Genomic DNA, 20,639 nt, shown 5'->3' with positions numbered 1-20,639 from the left:
GCAGTGTTCTGTTGATGTCATTAGTATTATTTTTGGCATGTGTCTATAAATTCTGTGGTCGAAAATCACAAGTGACAAAACTGGATATGAAACAGACATGTCATGTCCCAAGAGCTAGTTGATTATTTAGATGAGCTAGGGCAGCCTGGGAAAGAAAGTACTGTACTTTGGTTCAGTGCACATTTAATCTACTCCATGGTGGTTTTAAATCATGAGCCGTGCCTTATGTGGGCAATGATTTATTCATTATATCTGTTAGAATTTTTGGTTGCACTCCTTCATTAGTGCTTATAAATGTAAATATAATATAGTTCTTTGAATATGAAACATCAGCTGCACTAATGAAGGTTGAATTTTTAACAGAGAGTCAAGTTGAGAGTGTAAGAGCAAAGATATATTACATGGTATTTGCATAAAAATATACATTTTCAGACCTGCTGAATGACTGGACCTAGAGCAAGGTACAGCCAGAAATCATGAATTTAGTAAATTTGAGTTTCAGAGTCTAGAAATAATTAAAAACCACATTCACCAGCAAATTTAACAGTTGGTGAATTGAATTTTTAATGAGGAAACACCAGTATATTGTAATTTTATAATTCATACATTCTGATAAGGGTAAATTAATGTTTAATTTCTCAGTAGTTTTGGGAATGTAGCGAGTTGGGACAGCAGTCATTCTCTGCCTTTCAGTTGTGGTATCTTATACAAATGGAGTCTCAGATTCTGTTTAAGGCTGTTCGGTCATGCAAAGTGCAACGTGGGTCTGACCATATGAGCACCATTTTCAAATCTTGCCATAACTTTTCTAAGTAGGTCTTAGCTTGATGGTATACTGAAGCACATTTTCCTTTATTTAAGGTTATTCATTATTAATTATGCATTTCAGTTTTATATATTTAGTTTTCAGTTACAAAGTTGATAGTTATTTTTCATTATTACCTTTTTCACTTGTAAAGAAACCCTAAAAGAGTTCAGAGGTCTGGTTAAACAGATCATTTATAACTAACTAACTTTCTTAGACAGATTCATGACCTTCCAGTTTGTTTCAGAAGATTATATGCTCACAAGTAATAACAGAAAGTAATGCAAACCATATATACTCTATACTGTACTGATTCAAGTTCAATAACAAATTTATTCATTAATTTATTTATTTTCCAGGATACAAAATTAGGGTCTGTTTACAGACATCAAAACAAAAAGTAAATTTTCTAGAAGGCATAAGTGTTACGGGAAACATCAAGACCTTGATTTGGGCAGAGCTCGGACGCAGCGCATTCAGAAGCTTGAAACAAAACTGGATGATGTCTTAGGTAAGTCATGAATAAATTCCTGTTTTCATTCATGCAATAATGCAGACTAATGTATACATGTCATAGTACAGGCAGTAGGATATAATGGCAGCTAGATGATTCCAAATCATTTTAATGGAACTGCCAAAAAACATTTATAGACTCATAGAACTTGTTTTTATGATTTATGGTGTGAAGATAGTATATGTAAGCAGTAAATGTAGGAGTATATGGCAAGAGCTGTTCATTTGTGCACTAGCCTATATAAGAATCAGTGGCTCAGTGGGTGCTGCTTTATTAAAACACTTAACTCATCAAATTATTTGATTGAAAATTATAACTGTAGACCAAATTTCTCCTGTGGTTGGGTTAAACTGCCTAATAATAAAAGGTAATATTTCATAGTTATCATAAGACTATATCTAAGTATTGATTTCCTGCAGCTAAATGAAATATATATGTGTGTAACTTGAGAATATTGAAGATTTTGGTAACATTTCATCAAAGTACGTGTGTCCAAGACCAGCTGGTTACAGGTTGAAATTGGGGTTATATTTTATTCAGCCATATTTTATTTTCTGTATGGTGACTAGATATTATGGGGTGATTCTCAAGTAAGGTAACCATGGATGGAATATGCATGTTGAATTTGGTGACTAGTTAATGCTGTACAAGTACAGTACATTGCAGTGTAATTCTTTTTGTGTTAATGAATATTTCAGTCTTGTCGTAAGTCTTAATCTGTGGCTGGTTAATATAGTACTGTACAAGTGTATCACCGTACAGGCAGTCCCTAGGTTATGGCAGGGGTTCTGTTCAAGCAGCCTGCCATAAGTTGGAAATCACCGTAACCCGGAATGTTGTAAAAAAATTTATAAAAATGAGAGAGAGAGAAAGAGAGAGACATGTAAGCCTTGGGAAAGAAATAAGTTTGTAAGCTTTGTGCTGGTAATAAACTGGTTTTCTCCCATCCTTATAGGAGGGACCTCCTTATAGTGAACTCTCCCATAGGAGGGACCTCCTTATAGTGAACCTCCCATAGGAGGGTCCTCTTTATAGTGAGCCCTTCCAGTGGCTACAGCTCCCTAAACCAGTTTTCTCACCTTGTTATAGCGCCAGTGAGTCACGGCGCTTACGGTGCCGTAAGTATGGAACACAATAGGTCGAGACAGCCGTAACCCAGAGACTAACTGTATAATTCTTTTTGCATTAATGAATATTTTATTCTTGCTTTGGGTCTTAAACTTAGTTTTTCATTTGATAAAAAGTGCAAATTAAGTCATTGTAACTGGTTTTTATGCTTGATTTAGTCATAACAGATGCAGCATTTTGTATAGATGTTGATATTTGCAGTTATCAGAATATCATAACTTCAAATGATATCCCCAGAATCTCAAGGGCTGACAGTTTGCATGACTTCAAATGACATCATTCATAATTCCAGTTTTAATAAGGCATCCTCCTAGTAGGTCAATAGCATGGTGGACTCAGGTAGCAGACAGAGCTAGTTAATTTTCGGTAGGCAGGTGAGTTAGGTGATTAACCAAGGCATTAGCTGCCTTCTGACTCATGCTCCCCTTTCTGTTCAGACAGCAATATGTTCCCCAAAGCTTTCCTAGAGGGAAAGTACAGACACATCTCACTCTGATTCAAGGCCATATCAATATTTCGTCCTTGTGCCAGATTGTATACGAGGCTACAAGAGTCCCTGTTCCCCTTCTCATTGTCATGACCTAAAATATAGCATTTCTGATGGAGATCCATCTTTCCAGTAAGTTGAATACTGTACTATCTTACCATCTGAGAAGTGAGTTGCATACGTAACATGCAACGTTTTGTATTTCTGTAGGAACAAATATTAGAGTTGAAAAGTAATTTGTATTTTTCATAGATATACAAACCGATACCTTTTATCATAATTTCACCTCAGCCAAATCACAAAGTCCCTGACACTTAAGGAAAATAAAGCTGCCTTACTTCAGGTAAGTGAGGGACTCCCTCCAGTCACCTGCCTACCACAACTTACCCACCTTGTTGTTACCAAATGCAATGAGGAATATGTAAACATAGGAAAAATATAAATTACTTTTATGATATGGTATTGTAGTGTATAGTATGCGTAATTGTTTTATAAATAATGTAACTGGGTATATTTTTGGGTATTGGTATCCATGGAAGGGAGAACATATAAACGTGTATGCTGTTATTTACAGACACATCAAGGAATTGTGGTAAATGATTGTTTACCAGATAAATGATGATATAATTCCATGGTAGGGGAGTCACATGTATCTTTATTTTGGTTAACTTGAAAGCTCCAGTGCTCATTACAGATGCTGAGAAAATTGATCATGAAAGTCAAGATAAATTACTCACAGCTTCTTGTGCCTCATTGTGACCTATTATGTGCCACATCAGACCTCTCACTATTTGATGCGAGTTCCGCTGAAGTCTGTGTTTAAACCTACTTTTGTCCAGACTTGAAGCTGCTTCCCAAACCTTAATGGTTATTTTATTTTCTCTTTCTTCACTGGGGTAACTCAATTTGGTGTCTCATTGTATCAGAGTCCACCCATCTACTAAGGATGTAGGTTATGAAAATTACAGAGGTCATTGATCAAAGGTGAAAATACAGTTCAAAGCATGATGTTTGTAAATTTAGAAGCATGGGAATATTCGCCCTCATTATTAGAACAGGGCTCTTAAGAGTTTAATTTTGTTGCATAGGTGAAAGTTAAAGAAATTAATATCTACAGGCCTGTTGGATAACATTGTGAAGGAGAATCAGCGACTGACAAGAGAGGCAGAAACAAGAGAGAAAAGTAAAGACACTCATACAGAAGTTGCTGAAAAACTCGAAAAATTAACACAAGTATTTGTCACAGTGCATCAGCAGAATCTGAAGCACTTCCAGTCCATGACGAAAATGTTGGAGCGTCACCATCAGGAGCATCAAGCCACCATGAGATCCTTGATTTCTGAAATTAGTCACAAGCGGAAATCTATACTCTGTGGGAAAAAGAGAAAGAAGTGATGTCATTTAAATTAGCTTTAGTCATTCCTGTGATAGTAAATACAGTAGTTTTCTAATTGTCTACCTTATGAGCAATAGTTAGAGGCTGGCTCCTCTAATGCAAATGCTCCTGTCCATTGCATCTTTAACCAACTCAGGCCCTCTCATTTCCGCTTCCAACCAGCTGTCTTTTAAGGGATCTTTCTCCCAGTGGTTCCTTACATGCCATTTAGTTGGGACCTCCTCCTCCCTCCAAAAGATTTTTTAAACCATCAAGAGTCTAGTTTCATTTATATATTCATAGACACTGGAGTAACCCATCTTCTTATCTCTTCATTTCTTGATCACCCTCATTATGTCTTAAGATCAACCAAAGAATCCATAGATTTCTTGCTTTGCAGTGTTAAGACCATACCAATATTTAAGTCATGGCTGCCTTTTCATGCTTGTGTGAACCTGTACTCATAACTGTTTGCTTGTCATACTCTGCTAACATCTTCGCTTCTTAAGAGCAACCAAAGAATCTTTTTTTTGGGGAGGCCAATCTAACAGATTTCTTTTACATTGTGAAGCCAGTACCAGTATTTAAGTCAAGGCTGGACTTTTAATTGTCACTCACACATTGCTAACATCATCACCTCATCCAAGAGGTTTTCACTTTGCCCAAAATCTGTCCAACCTGCTTCTTCTAGCCTTGTCATTATACATTGTTAAAACTCATTACAAGTTTCATCTCGTGATCATACCCGTAATCTATTTTCTGCTTAATGCTGGATAGACCAAAACTTTCTGTTCTTATGTCCTTTTTAACCAAAACATCTCAGGTAAGCAGTGCACATGCTTGCAACCCTTTTGGAAACATCAGTGAGAAGGAATTCTCTAAGTCCGTGCTAACTGTTTTCCTCATCTATTGTGATATATTTGCAGGCTGTCAATAACAAATTGTAATCCTTCATTACGAGATGCAAATGCTTTAGTCGAGAATGTATTTTTTTTTTTACTGGTTAACAAAATGTAATTGATTTTTATATTGGTTAACAAAATACAAACACAACTATCTGTACTGTACTTCCAATGGCATAATATTTTTATTATTCGTTACCTCAAATCTAAGATCAGATCAGTCTTACTGCAAGACTTTTGATAATTATGTATTGCAAATTTCCTCATGCAGATGCATAGTTCAATCATTTGAGTGCACATCGTAACTTGTTTTCTGTGGTATATTTTCTTTTGAAATTTTTGTATTACAGAAAATTCTTCTACCTGTTGTAATATCATGATGTACACAAATCTCTCAACACTTCAGGACCATAGCTAGGAACAGCAACACTGATAAGCCTGAGTCTGGAAACAATAAAAATCACTTTGAACTTTCCTGATATCATCTTAAGCATGCTACAGTGTAAGTCATTGAACTCACGTGCAAACGTTCTCAGTTCATTTGCAAATTACATGTTAATTGGCAAGCTTCCATAAGCAATTGTATGATTCTCTATCCATTTACTTCCTCTTTTTTTGAAATTGTGTATCATTCTTTTCTAAGTTTGGATATAGTTAAAATTCCATAATAAAACGTGATTAATATAATTTTAGTGCATATATATTTAAGCAAGGTGTCATCCAGTTCCATACAGTACCTTGAGGTCAGGTACAGACTATCTTGGTTAAAGGACTTGATCCACTGCAGAAGGCTGTCCGTGAACAGTGAATTTTTCCCATAAGGAATAATGGGAATTTTATTAATCCATTCTTCTGCTAACAGATGACATGGCAATGTTGAGTAAGAGGACTCTCGCCAAGGTGCAAGAAAATTCCTCCGAGAAATATTTTTCAACGATATCTCTCCCTTGAAAAAATTACCCTAGTCATAAGATTCCTTGAAACAGTCAAAACTTTCAAATGCAAACAATTTTACGATCCAAGATTACATCATGTCCTAAAATAAAAGACTGAATTCTACAATGTGTACAGAGAAAGTAAAATGAAAATACTCATTATCCTTCATAACCTTTTATTCATTTTAACATTAACAAATTGAAGAAGACCACCTTCAATCCTGATCTGTAACAAAACTACTAAAAAGAAAGTCATAAAATCACAACTAAAAGAGTTCTTTGATACAACTATAAATAAAGCCTTGCAAAGTTCTCTGAAATGATGGCTAGGATATACTATTGCTTCTACATTCAGCACCAAAGAACCACAGTGTAAAAGCTCTTAAGAATTGTGGTCTCAAACTAAGATTTTTGGACACTTGCTGACGTTAATGACAACATAGCTACATATTCACAACATTAAAATCATGATCTTGTTCCTTGGCTATGATGAAGGTTTAGTGATTTATGAGTGCAGTTCCTTGTCGAAGAGATATTCTCCAAGTCCAGTTGGTCCAGCTCGCTTCAGCTTGGTGATCATGTCTCCAAGCTCCTTGATGGACTCCACTTGTTCCTCAAGATATTCATCTTCCAAGAACTTTGTTAAATGAGGATCGTTTGCAGTTGATGCTGTGCCGTGGAGGTCCAACAGACTCTGAAAGTTAAAAGTTACCACCACTTTAGCTTCTAGCCGTTATTAAAGATGGACAAAACATTACATAAAGGTCAGGTACACAAGAAGTGCTTTAACTGGGTGCCCCCCCCAAAAAGGTTTTGCACTGTAAGCATAAGTTTTTATGAAAGTCTTTACATATGCTTCATATTGTTACTTTGCTTAACAAGGGTAAGACCTTTAAACAGACACCCCCGCAAAAAAAAAAACTGCACAATCCTTGAGGTGACCTGAAACCTTGAACTTCTACCACAGATCTACTAAGTTACTTTGCTTTTCCATTTATTGAGACAAAATGCATGATCCTCGCTCTCCTCTGGAGTGATGGGCTCACTGAAATTGAATAAAATATAGGCAAAAATAAACAGTATTTGAAAGTTGGCTCACCTGGTTCACTTGCTTTTCAAGATCTAAAGCTGCCTGCAGTCCATCTAAAGCACTGCCCCATTCCTGAAGTGTTGGCTCTGCTATGGCCTGAAGCACAATCCTTCCACCACGGCTGTTCTGGTACTGTAATTATTTGGATACATCTGTAGTGCCTAACCATCAATTTTTAAGAATGCATAATACAATGAGTGAGCTAGCAAACCCTAGCAATTAATTTTACTATACAACCATAAAACTAGAAATTTTTCAGTATTTTAGTTTTGCAATTTGTATTCCCTTTTAATTCTCTAACAGTTCATTCTTCCTTCCATAACTGATAATGGCCAGCGTGGACATACCTTCATAAGCTTATTGGCGTGCTCTCTCTCTTCATCACTGCTCTTCTTGAAGAAATGGGACATACCAGGAAGAGCAACGTCATCTCGATCATAATAGTGACTCTGAAAATAATAGCATTCTCAGTTGGACTCCAGAATTGCGTTTGCCAAAACATAAGCCTTTACTGATAAAATATTTGTTTGAATATTATCTAGTGTTAAGGGGGACAACCACCTTAACGCCTTGCATCAAATGTCTCAAACTACCGGTTTTACGCTAAAAGTTAAAGAAAAGGACTGTTTCTGTCCCAACGATAAATGCTTCCCACAACAACCAAAGCTGTTTCATAAAAGGCGCCTCCGCACAGGCAAACTGCAGACTAAGTACCCCTCACATAAGGAACCAGTAATAACTGGGGCATATGCCACAGAGGAGTAGCCTAAATGATCTCTTTGATAAGAAAATACACTAAAGAAATGATATTGCTTCAACTGACTAGCACATTACTGGCAGGGAAAAAGGATTCAAAGAGAAAGTAACCTAACCAGATTTTCCTTTACCTTGGACAACCCCACCTCCCACATAATGCATGACCCCCTACTCTATTTTACCAAATTTTACCACAGATTACGCTCCCATGCTTTAAGGATACCCTGATAGTCCAACTGATCATAAACCGATTCATTTTCAAAACCAACCTAAGGGTGAAGTGTCATGCCTGGCTGAGAGGGAGGGCCTTAAACCTGGTAAAACTTGCTAATTTATATCAGACTACCTTAAATTTAGGCTAATGCAATAATTAGTGGCCATTTTAACAAACAACCCCTTACAGCAGTCATTATGAACGGGCCCATGCATATTAAAAAAAAAAAGTCTGAAACATCTGTATGACCTACTGACCCAAACTAGACATCTGCAACTGACAACTAAGCTAATAGGATAGTAGCATAACTTTCGTATGGCCTCGGTCGAAACTCAAATAACCCTCGACAAATCTACAAAATGGGCTAGTCTGTTTACCAGATTGTCATCCACTTACCACCTCACAAATCCCACTAAACTGCTTCAAAGCAATCAAATCCAAGACCAAAATTACAGGCTGCCTGCAGCGTTATCAACACTGGCAAATGTTGACACTTGCATCGAGCTGAATAGAGCATTGTGCTCAGAATTCATAATCGATGCGACTGTAGTATCAGCTATTAAAGGCTAGGCTATCCAGGTCCTTGAAAACTGGGGAAAAAAACTTATAAATGTAATCCAGGTTCTCATAAACACTGAAAAGAAACTTGAATCATAAATTTAACCATATATTTTTTTAATTAAAACCAGATGTCTTGGCGTTCTGTCGGGACGGTTAGGACCACAGGAGAATTGACGACGACTTGATTTTAACACGACATAGATCAAACCGACCAGATATGTTTACCTGCCGTATTCTACCTTTTAGCAGAACTCTTAATGCCAAGGCCACATCTCTTAAAGCACCTACGTGTGACGGGAACAAGAATAAGCTACGGCAAGGTGGAAGCCAAGGTCTTGTACATTAAGAAACGGAAGCCTACTATTTTGACAATATCCGAAACATACTATGGCTACGGTTGGTCGCACCGATTTTATATTAAGCTAAAACGATTCTTGTTGATGACACGGCCTCCATTTTTAATACATTGGAAACTCTTTGGCAAGTCGGCGCAGCATTGATTTCCGCATCGATTTCGTCACTGCCGTAGCCCCGAGGTTTTTTTGGGCCGGAATTCCTCATCACCTTTCATTTAAATCCTTAACCTACGCCAACAAAATACCTCGCCATACATGCAACAAAAAATCTGAAATTAAAGAGCAAGAGAGTCGCAAAGTACAAAGATATAAATGGCATTAAAAAAAGAGAGAGAGAGAGAGAGAGATGGTGGTAACTATGGAAACGTTCTCTCGTTCTCCTCACCATGGACATGTAGACGTAGCTGGCATACAATTCCATGTTGATCTGCTTGTTAATGAGGGCCTCACAGTCCTCGCTGTAGTTCTGGCGGATTTCGCTGGACATGATGGATCTTTTTCAATTCCTCGGGGAATGAACAAAAGCGGAAACAAAGAATAAAAGCACGACGTTCAGAAGCGGGAGATCTGGCCTGGCTCGTCCACACACTGGTGACCCGGAGCTCCTACTGCGCACGAACCCCGCTTCGATGACTTTATATGCCTCGGTTGATGCCTCGTCCGTAGAAATTTTCGCCGTTTTATTTCTTCAAAATCGCTGTTGTCAGAAGAATAATCGCTTTCACATTACTAGAAGGGTATTGAGGTGGAGTCCCATGACCCCATGGAAAAGTATCACTTTAGCGAGGTTGGTCATTGCAAACTCATGAATTGATGGTTACATGGTGGTGTCTGGTAACTGCACTCTTGGTTTATTTAATCTTCTATCTCTTTAAGGATTTCTATCGTAGCTGCAATCATCGCCATCATGAAAATATATCGATTAATGTCTTTGCATTGCAAAATGACTGCATCGTTGTGTATTTTGTAATTTCTTGAAAAAAGGTGAAACTCTACCTGAATGGCATCAATCCCCCCCCCAAAGACGTGTGTTCCTTTTCAAAATAGTTGGTCCTTGTAAGTAATGGACATTTCAGCTGATACACACAGCGATCTGGAATTTGCCCTGTGCGTATTGATTTTACGATAAAACGTCAAATACTTGATCGACAAAAAATGGCTTTTTAATAACTTTATCGAGAAGAAAAAGCAATGACTCTCTAATGTGTTCGTTCACTTCGACGGAAACTGGTGAACGATGACTGCTTGTTTTCCTCATGGTCTCTGCGACAGTTACACATTCTTGAATATTATTTTTTCTATCCACCGTCAAGTTAAGTAGTAATTTCTTGGGAAGCGTGGTTGTACTAAACCAAAATTTTCCTCCTACATCAATGTACCGAGGTTCAACAGTGATGCCTTAGTGAATGAAAGAGTTAAACTGCATCTTGAACGAGTTATCGGACCAAGGAAATTAAGACAACTTTTTGTGACGGTCATTTTAGTAGGTAAGACGCCAACCGGTTTCGCTGTCTGCATTTGCCTTGGGGGATGAATCACCACCAACTATGAATCAGTTCAGAAATCCAAACTCTGAAGACCAGAGGTAACATGAAGTTACTTTTCTACTTATTTAAGTAAATATCGACATGTCGGATCGGTTTCTGAAGCGATGTTCGTAACTGTAGCGCACGTATGTTGTTTCGCACCCCCAGGTGTCACTTCTGAATGCGTATGTGTATTACTTTGTATTCAGATAACGGCCTTCCTTCAGTTTTTGATTCATTTCCGTAATCATTTTAACGTGTTAGTTCTGTCTTTGCTTATGTTTAAGCTTTAGTTTATGCTGGCCTTATGCCAGCACGGGTTCTCGCTATTAGGTAAGTCCGTAAGTGTTATTTGATGAACTATTCAGAACAAAAATGAAAGCGGAATGTGCATTTTAAGTCATTGGTATCTGAACACAAAGTAGCATTGGTTACTTGGTTTTCTGTACTTTTAACTATACATTGACTTGAGTCGATGAAAAGCAAGTGTCAGTTTCATTTTATTTAACGTTTATTGGTTTATATATCATGTACTTTCGTTATCATTTGGTGATAGACCGTTTCAAATAGCGCAACGGACCAGGAGTGTCTGTGAAGTGTGAAACAAACACCTTTTCCCTGTTGTGGTAGAGATGGGCGCATTATTTACCACGGGAAAGTAAGAAGAGAGATCTTCTTACAAAGGGAAATTGACATTCTTTCCACGAAGGTTACAGACTCATCTGACTTAATAACCTTGCTGGTTGCTGCATCCTTCCTTTGGAAACTAGATTCGGTTAATATTCAGGTGCTTTGCGGAGCATATATGCTACCCTAGGCCGAGCGTTCGTTGGGGAAGGTTGATGGTATTATCCTAATATACTTTGACTGTTCCGGAGAAGACTCTGGGAAACCAAACAACTCGTTGACCACGCGGTTTTCCGAACATCCTTTTGTCAAATCGTCTTGGTTTAAAACATCCTCGTACCGGTACGGGGACTTGCTTTCAGAACAGCCCGCGAAGGTCGTTTTGCCAGGTGTTGCCATGGAAGATTTAATCTTCATAGGCAAGTATTCTCTTTCAGAGTTGAGAGTATGGGGACGGTAAATGGTATCCTGGTTAAATTTGTTTTTTGACGTACATATGTCTTCAATATTAACACAATGCATGTAAAAAAATTTTAACTCGATTACTTTATTTGAATTTATTGGAAAATATCTGTACATCAGTGGGGAGCTGAAACGAATTTGCAGGTATATCTGCAAAGAAAGAGGGAGAATTATTATTATTATTATTATTATTATTATTATTATTATTATTATTATTATTATTATTATTCAGGGGCCATTGACTTAAAATTCAAGCTTCCAAAGAATATGGCGTTCATTAGGACGAATTAAGAGGAACTACAGTGAAATACAGAAAGAAGAGATCCCACTTATCAAAAAAGAAAAAAAATTAATAAATAGATAAAAAAATATTAAGATGCAAGAAAAATAGTATTATAAGGTAGTAATGCATTGCATTTTCGCTTGAACTTCTGAAGGTCCAAATGAACGACATCCTTGTATCGTTAAGAAACAGCGATAAGAAATTTTAAGCTGAATTTCACGCTAACAGATAGACGTATCAGACCACTTAACTTCCGTGACAAGACTCCTCTGATGAGAACTCGCATTGGAAAGGATAATTAATATAGTATTGCTTCTATATACATGATATTCCAACCAACACAACTCTCTAAGATCTGTAGAGTGTAATAAAAATCTAAGCTTATCATAGTTGCAGCTTGTATGGATAAGCACAAGTTCGAAAACACGCTGGACACGGCGAGAATAAGTATATCCTGAGTAAATAGGCATCTGTGGTCTTGTTGGGCCGAGGAAGGGGATTAAGGCGGGAAGATTTCGAGAGGGGCGAAGGGCAAACAAACAGGTCGATGTTTGTGTTGTTTGTTTCCGTTAAACTGTAGTGACACCGTCGAAGATATGACAAAAGATGTAGATAAAGAAAGAGGTTTAAGTGGTCACGTGAAACTTTTGAAACGTCATATTTTAGCTGTGATTTTAAGCTGGTCTTGGGTTCAGTCGTGGACTTTTTTAGACCTATGTAGATTCCAGATTTAATCGTTACTGAAAACTTTCAAAAAAATCATGATCTATGAAGGCACATTCGCACAGTGTATGTTTTTGTGATGTTTATGATCTTTGTTTATTAATCTCTCTCTCTCTCTCTCTCTCTCTCTCTCTCTCTCTCTCTCTCTCTCTCTCTCTCTCTCTCTCTCTCTCCTGTACCAACTTGCTTTCGTTTCAAGAAGCCTAGGCCTATTGGGAGTGTCACTGTGTTGAAAGAAAATACGAAAAGCATATTATTAGTGATTCATAAACAAGGAAAACCTTAGTGCTGATTATACTAATTCCACTCAGTAGGAATGCAGTGGTCCAAGCGAATCTATGCGCCAAATTCGAGCCTTCACATTCCAATATAATTTTCTGTGGGCGTTCATTCTTTTCTTTGCATTCCTCAGAAAAACGTGGTATGTTCAAGTCGCGCAAAGTAGTTCACCAAATAGACAATGCCTTTGTTAAAATCCTTTATTATTTTACTTTATTTATATTTATTTGCTCGTATATTATTATTATTATTATTAAATGTCGCCATGGCTTTGCTGTTTTCGGTTGCAATGTATTGAACGGCGTTATATCCATTCGGTCTAGTTTAATGTTAATTCAAAATAAAAATTAGTACTAAATGTTACAAATACAGACTTGTATTAAATGTTACAAATACAAACTTGTATTAAATATCACAAATATTACAAGTATTACAAATATTGATTGAATGCAAATATTCTGTCGCATGGTACCAGAAATTACAGTAGTCTTGGAAGAGCTACGTGGCATTTCGCTGAATGTCTTCGTGAGTAGGAGGACATGGTAAATTCATACGGTATTTACGATAAAATATTCAGTATAATGCATATTCCCCTCTCTGCTGCAGGTTTGAAGCCAAAGGTTGTCTTAAACCGGTTTTACGTAATTGCTTATCAACGCGAGATCCAAAACAAAAAATAATAAAAGAAAAATATGAGGGGATATGATAGAAAGAGAGAAACTGCATTTTTGCAGTTAAATCTTGCCCTGAAGCAAGTTTCTCGCGCTTGCGCCTATAATCGCGAGAGAAAAAATGAGACAAATTTAAAGAAAATATAAGAGAGAGAGAAGCTGCTTGATTGAAATACTTCGTTGTAAGCAGAAAACAGCAGATAGTGTATTATATTATACAATTAAGGGAAAAATTTGATTACCCTGTTCTGGAACAAGAGAAATGGAGATTTCCTGATGAACTTAGAGTAATAATTATGGCATATCATATCCGGTCTAATGTCAGTTTTTTAAAAAAAGAATGTTGACCCAAATTAATGCCACGTAAGTAGACCAAGAGTGTGCGTGAATGGCCTTCATCGATGTTACCTGTTACAAAGCTGCATTTTTTTTTTTTCCACTAAAAAGACGTGATAACATTAACGATAATCACAAGTAAAATTTGTGGTCTTGAAGTCTTTCTTAGCTTAAACTTAATTACCAGTTCCTGTTCAGATTTTCTTAAGACAAGGACTATAATAATCACTCGATTCTTGATTGGTCATTATTAAAGTGACTTATTACCCTGGCCCGCGCATTGTCTTCCTTGAACATAGTACGAAATATAGACCTATAAATTCGAGTAATCTCGGTTTAGTCCTAAATATTAGCATGATTTAGAAAGATTCTCTCATGAAACTTGTCAAGTTGGCGTCTTCAGAAAAAAAAATAATCTTATTTGCCACTTGTAATTTCCTAGACAGCTCTGATTAATACGGGAATTACCATTCTTGAGGTGCTTGCCACACGCTATCTTGATTAAGTAAGCGTCTCCATCGGATGAATGAACTTCGTAGAATCTCAGACGAGTTGGGAAATGGCAGGCCCCTGGTTTTTTTTCCCCCCTGATAACAGTTCAAATACCACGTGAGAGTAGTTTTTGAAATGGTGACTGGATATGCCCGTCACACCTTCGACTTTGTTGTACACGTTAGGTTTTGCAATTCTTCGAGACAGCGTATGGAAACCGTTCAGCCCTAGACCTACTGTAGAGTCAAACCAATTTTGATGCGCATTTCTGTGCCGTCCCTTGCAGTCGCGAAGGTTCGTTATCATTTGAAAAGTAAAGTACATTAACTCTCTCTCTCTCTCTCTCTCAACTCACATGTTCGTTACCCACCTCTTTGTCAGGTTTTAATGATGAATATTCGGGGATATTCAATTAATTAAATTGAATATAAATAAAATGGTGACCATCGCTGTAAATCACCATTGTGAATGGTCTTGTGAAAGCTCGGTGTCACTGAGATAACGAATTAGTAAAAATATACCTTATATAAATTTGTATTAACACAACTAAACAGAAAGTTGAGGAAACCTTTTTTTCAAGGAAGCGAAAACGCCTGCACCTACGTAAATATGCTATTGTGGAAATTCATAAGCTTTACTAAGTAGAATTAATTTTTTTACATATATCAGAATGAAGACATCTTAAATATTCATATTTTTAAAGGTGTTTGTGATTTACAAACCATGCTTTAGTGCATGCGCCTATTGTGCCTGGTGACTTGAAAACCGGTCACAATTATTCGCTTCTAATTAGTAAGATCAAACGGCTTGAGATAAATTAACAGCAATGCATTTTGTGGACATTATACAACGCTATGGCCTTTGCATTCAAGGTCGTTTATGTTAATATGATATTCTGACGTTTTTTGTTAGACAGGATGTACTTGGAGGTCTTATTTAATAGTTTTAAAGATAAGGAATGTTTTGGGTTCTCATACGCGCACGGGGTATGCGTTAGACGTTGAAAATGTGACGATAGGGAAAGAAAAAACACCTATTATTATTCACCTTGCAAAGTACCCTCAACAGTGGCGCCACGGCGGCATGTTTGTACACTAACCTCTTTGACGGGATGCAATATTCTTTGCCTTTTACGTCACTCGGATGGGCGCTGAATCATTGATTAGGTGACCGAAAGCTTGCTTGCTTGTACATGTATGTGTGTGTGTGCATGCGTGCGTGTGTGTAGGAGTCTAAAATTAACCGTCTATTGATGCATGGGCTTGTTATCTACGCGTCACCTACCCCGTGGTGCTAGTACTCAACACCGTATGGTAAATGTAAAGTCGACGGCCGCACGAAGATATCGTTTATTAACATAGTTTGTCAACCACACGATATAGAAATGGGCGTATGTAATGCTTTGATCACCGAAGGGCTAGTACTAAACGCGGCGTCCAAAGGAGCCTCCGCCATGATTAGTACTAGCGCCTCGGAGTAGGTGACGCGTGGATAACAAGCCAAAAAGTAGCACCGCTTTGTCTTTGTTACGATGCTTCCTGCTTCTCTTGCTGTGTCATGTTTTTGGGAAGGAAGTTCTCGAAGTCAGAATTATTATATTTGCAAGATCAGAACTGAGAAAGAGAGAGAGGTCTCATCTTTCAAATCCCAGAGCCACCGCAGTAATCTTGCGTCATGAATGAGAAATCAGAACCGGCCCCGATGACCTTAGTCGTGGCGACAGCAGGTGACATTAGACAGCTCGATGATATGGAAATGCTTAAAGTTATTTGATAATTTCTTGATTTATTGTTGAAAGTGAAATAGAAGATTATAAGGTCTATGATTCTGGGAATCTGTTGTTCTCGAACAGGGCAAAAACGAATATTTTCTATTATGTATTTATTTATTAATAAAAAAGCATCTAATTTTCCTACCAGTTAATTGGATAAACTAATAAAATGAAAGTATCCTATTCGTTAAAACACGTTCATATTTTTCTGAAAGATATCAAGTTATGTAGACTATGCAAGTGCTCGATTTTGTCATCGTTGATGCTTTGGTTTAGTCTAGGCCCAATAAGGGCCCCTTGCTTATGAGCAGTCTATAGGTGCGGTAGGGCGATGAAAAGAATTAATAGGCCTAATGTAGACTTCTAGACGGCACAACCAGCCAAGGCGTCGTCACGTGAATGCCTTGAGCAAGTCTCGAGTTCTGAGAAACAAGTGACGACCGCTGAGTAAACAATGTAGCCGCGAAAAGCGAAGTTTTCCTGACATCTGTACTTCTTTGGCAGACATCTTGACTCCAAGCTCCTCTCGGAAATACGTCACGACCGCTGAAACGGATTTGACATTTTGTTGTTTCGTCATTTTGTCAAATGATGATGAAATTGTTGCTTCTAATCACATGAATCAGCTAGCTTCAAGGTCATTTTATCCATGGACAACTCTCCCCATTGTTCTTATGTTGGGATGTAGTCTCTACGCTCTATTCATAGACGGATGACGTTAGGCGATGCCAAAGTAATATAAATTAATTCAAATATTATACGTGCTGTATCTTTCGATCTATAGATTATATGTAAGGGTTAATACGCTTTATATTTCAGAGAGAGAGCATGGTCCGGTCCACTTTCTTGGATTCCCCTACGATCTCAATATACCAACCGACTTACGCTGTTTCCTGAGTGTTTGCTGTGCAAGGTAAGGAAGGCTTCCGTTATCGTTATCTCAGTTATCATGATTTCGCCTTCCACACTTCTGAAGACAACTGTTTTCATCCCTGTTGTGCCGGCTTTGTCTGTCCGTCCGCACTTTATTCTGTCCGCACTTTTTCTGTCCGCCCTCTGATCTGAAAAAACTACTGAGGGTACAGGGCTGCAAATTGTTATGTCGATCATCCACCCTCAAATCATCAAACATACCAAATTGCAGCCCTCTAGGCTCAATAGTTTTCGTTTTATTTAAGGTTAAAGTCAGCCATAATCTCGCTTCTGGCAACGATATAGGTTAGGCCACCATCGGGCCGTGGTTAAAGTTTCATGAGACGCGGTTCCTCCAGCATTATACCGAGGCCACCGACAGATAGATCTATTTTCGGTGGCCTTGATTGTACGATGTACAGAAAACTCGATTGCGCCGAAGAAACTTCTTCGCATTTTTTACGTGTTTACTTATAATACTGTAATTGTTATTCGTTAAGACAATGGCGGGAGAAAGTACGTAGCATAGTCAGGAGAATATTAAAACGACTGTGTAGAGAGATTATGGGTTACAGCCAATTATCAGCCTTGTGCATCAAACAAATGACGCAGCGAGATGCGTCGCGAATGTTGAGGAAGGCGTTCTCGCACCTTCACACAAGTAATGTTTCAGGGAAGTTGAAAGTGAGCCTTATGGTCCAGTCAGTCGAAAAGTAAAGGATTTTATTTTATTTTTAAAAGTGAATGAATGATTATTCAAATGTATTTAATGGTGTTATTTGTTGTTGTTCTGGGTTGGGTTAAATGATCCATTGGTGCGTAATATATGTCGATATATATTTTATATATATATATATATATATATATATATATATATATATATATATATATATATATATATATATATATATATACATATATAAACAACAATCTTTTGCAGGAAGTGATAGCTATGCCATCTATTGATGTATCCACATGCCTGCAGAATACGCGTTTAATATTCTGCATTGACCACGTACTCGTAAAGGTCGAGCTCATTAAGATACTTCCTTAATTCAAGTCGTGGACTTCATATTTAGAGAATGCTTTGAAAGCACAGGCAGCACTACTCAGTCCAATAGGTTTTGGAGCGAACAGTTTGGGTGAGCAAGTGTTACACGAGACGCAGCCGAAACTCGACATGGAGACCTCGTTATAAAAATCTTGTATATCAGTGACTTCGTCCTTGTAATTCGGAGTATAATATGAAATTGATTAACGAAAATGTTGTTAGTATATGCTTATAAGTAACGGAATATTTACGAGAGAGAGAGAGAGAGAGAGAGAGAGAGAGAGAGAGAGAGAGAGAGAGAGTTGGAAGCAGGGTTCAAAGAACACCTGAACTCGGCTACATGTGTGCGTGTCTGCCAGATCATGTTGCTTTACCCAGAGGGTGTTCCTTGTATTGTTTTTTTTTTCATTTATTTGCCAAATTCCATACATTTATAACTGCGTAACTTTCCAGATCTCTCTCTCTCTCTCTCTCTCTCTCTCTCTCTCTCTCTCTCTCTCTCTCTCCTGTAGATCTCGTCAAGAGCAATAAATTCCAGGTACCGGGTGGGTCTAGGTGTATCCCAAAACCGTGGGTCCCACATCCTACGCCGTCCTTCTATAAGCGTGCTTGCGCTTTCCAGTCATTCACCCTCTTAGTTTTTCTTACGAGTTGTACATTGAGATTATTCCCGACGGAGAAATAGCCTCGCTAGAGCTACAGTTATTAGACTGATGCATGAGTCTAATATGACAGTGTAATGGTATTTCGATATTTATGACGAAACAACACGAAATCTTCTACCCGGATAGTCATGGGAATCAACAGTGTTTGTAAGAAAAACTTAGAGTGAATGACTGGAATGCGCAAGCACGCTTATATAAGGACGGCGTAGGATGTGGGAACCACACCTAGACCCACCCGGTACCTGGAAGATCTACAAGAGAGAGAGAGAGAGAGAGAGAGAGAGAAAGAATGATAAAACAAGGGAATCAGAATCATGTACGTTTATGTAAATGTATGATTCGATCAAGGGTTACTTGGAGACCGGCTCAAGTTAATATTCCGCTTTGCATCTACGTCATTTGTTGAATTCTAGGCCAGGCCATTGAAAACTCTCTCTCTCTCTCTCTCTCTCTCTCTCTCTCTCTCTCTCTCTCTCTCAAAAGCACATACGCACACGCATACATACACACACACGTATTTGAAGTTATAAAATACCCAGGTTTTATGTTTTAAATGTCCAATATATCGATAGGCCTAATCTGTTCTCCGTATACCTTGGATTCAAACCCCTTTACTTTGGAACAAACTGCTTTTGTATCGTAAGTAAACCACTTATGAATATTCAAAATCGCTATCTGAAAGTCGATTCATATTCAAGGCTAGCGCATGTTAAAAATAGAGATAGCATTTCCCTCTACAGAAAATCCCCTTAGGGGTGTAGTACCATTAGTGCATCACGCGTGGTGTACTGTAGGCATTACTTAATGCAGCCGCTTTCATTCCTTTTACTGTACTTCCGTTCATATTCTCTTTCTTGCATCGTGCTTCCCAACCTCTCCTAACAATTGTTTCCATAGTGCAACTGCTTTGAGGTTTTCCTCCTGTTAAGCCTTTAAAACCTTTTTACTCTCAATTTCCTTTCCTGCACTGAATGATCTATATGTCCTAGCGCTTGACCTTCGGCCTAAATTTCATGTTCCAATTCCTCTTCGGATAACTCTTCAAAGATTAAAGTAAAACCTGTAGGCAGTGTCAGCTCTTACATCATATTTTGTTAGGCCTATCAGTGGAGATGTAATGGCGTTTCAGGGCAGCCTGTTGCGTGACTTTTCTTTAGGCCTATCAGTGGAGATAAAATCGTTTTTCTTAATGTAATCACGTAGTCTGGAGGAAAAAGACTCTGGTTATGGCGTAGATGGCGCAGTAAAAAGTCTCCATTAATGTTTTGTGCAGAGTAATGCTTACTTTACTCACACAGACTTTTGTCTTGAAGTAATTTATAAAATGTCGTCGCAGACTTTTATTTTCTGCATTACGTTTGCCATTTTAAGATTCAGAAAGAAAAGCTGCGAGTTACAACCTTTATTTTTGATTACGTCAGTCTGTATTATGCTGTGTCCTCCGCTTGGTGTTTTCAATTACGTCCTTCGTAAGAATTAGTTGCTGAATCGTTTATTTGATATTTATTTCTGCAACAACTCCCATTTGGCGTTTAAGTGGCCTCTATTTTTTATTTTTTATTTCGTAGTTTATATTTAATTAAATGTTTGTTTGCCGTTTTGAGTACTTCTCATTTTCCCGTAGGGAGGTAGTGACGTCAGTGCACCTCACGAAGTAACACTGTAGGCGTTATTCAAGGCTCTTTGCAGCGTCCCTTCGGCCCCTAGCTGCAACCCCT

At 37.9% G+C, this 20,639-nt stretch overlaps 3 protein-coding genes across 4 annotated transcripts in view; 2 read left to right on the top strand and 1 right to left on the bottom strand.

Annotated features, from left to right (window-relative positions):
* Positions 1-5,787, top strand: part of LOC136828256 (uncharacterized) — a 28,809-nt gene extending 23,022 nt beyond the window's left edge. For both annotated transcript variants that reach the window (XM_067086118.1, XM_067086117.1), the window contains 2 exons: positions 1,165-1,316; positions 4,052-5,787. In XM_067086118.1, coding sequence (XP_066942219.1) covers positions 1,165-1,209 — 45 coding nt within the window. In that variant the 3' untranslated portion in view covers positions 1,210-1,316; positions 4,052-5,787. The remainder of the gene's footprint in view (positions 1-1,164; positions 1,317-4,051) is intronic.
* A 518-nt stretch (positions 5,788-6,305) lies between these two features.
* LOC136828259 (ferritin-like) lies at positions 6,306-9,923 on the bottom strand. Its single transcript, XM_067086121.1, has 4 exons — positions 9,509-9,923; positions 7,584-7,685; positions 7,246-7,368; positions 6,306-6,840 (listed from the first exon to the last, which is right to left on the bottom strand). Exons 1-4 carry the CDS (start codon positions 9,608-9,610, stop codon positions 6,652-6,654), a joined length of 516 nt encoding a protein of 171 aa, XP_066942222.1. The 5' UTR covers positions 9,611-9,923; the 3' UTR covers positions 6,306-6,651.
* Positions 9,924-10,488: 565 nt separating this feature from the next.
* The window catches only part of LOC136828258 (uncharacterized aarF domain-containing protein kinase 5-like), a 50,683-nt gene continuing 40,532 nt past the window's right edge, over positions 10,489-20,639 (top strand). Inside the window, exons 1-2 of the mRNA XM_067086120.1 lie at positions 10,489-10,610; positions 17,113-17,206. The gene's annotated coding sequence lies outside the window, so the exon portion shown is untranslated. The remainder of the gene's footprint in view (positions 10,611-17,112; positions 17,207-20,639) is intronic.

The sequence above is a fragment of the Macrobrachium rosenbergii genome, chromosome 42 (genome assembly GCF_040412425.1).
Source record: "Macrobrachium rosenbergii isolate ZJJX-2024 chromosome 42, ASM4041242v1, whole genome shotgun sequence".
NCBI lineage: Eukaryota > Metazoa > Arthropoda > Malacostraca > Decapoda > Palaemonidae > Macrobrachium > Macrobrachium rosenbergii.
This window is presented reverse-complemented; position numbering and strand designations above follow the sequence as displayed.

Coding starts and splice junctions, on each gene's coding strand:
- LOC136828259 (XM_067086121.1), bottom strand. CDS start 9,610: ATGTCCAGCGAAATCCGCCAGAACTACAGCGAGGACTGTGAGGCCCTC. Junction 7,686..9,508: donor GCTACGTCTACATGTCCATG/GTGAGGAGAACG, acceptor TATTATTTTCAG/AGTCACTATTATGATCGAGA. Junction 6,841..7,245: donor TTGAAAAGCAAGTGAACCAG/GTGAGCCAACTT, acceptor TTTAACTTTCAG/AGTCTGTTGGACCTCCACGG.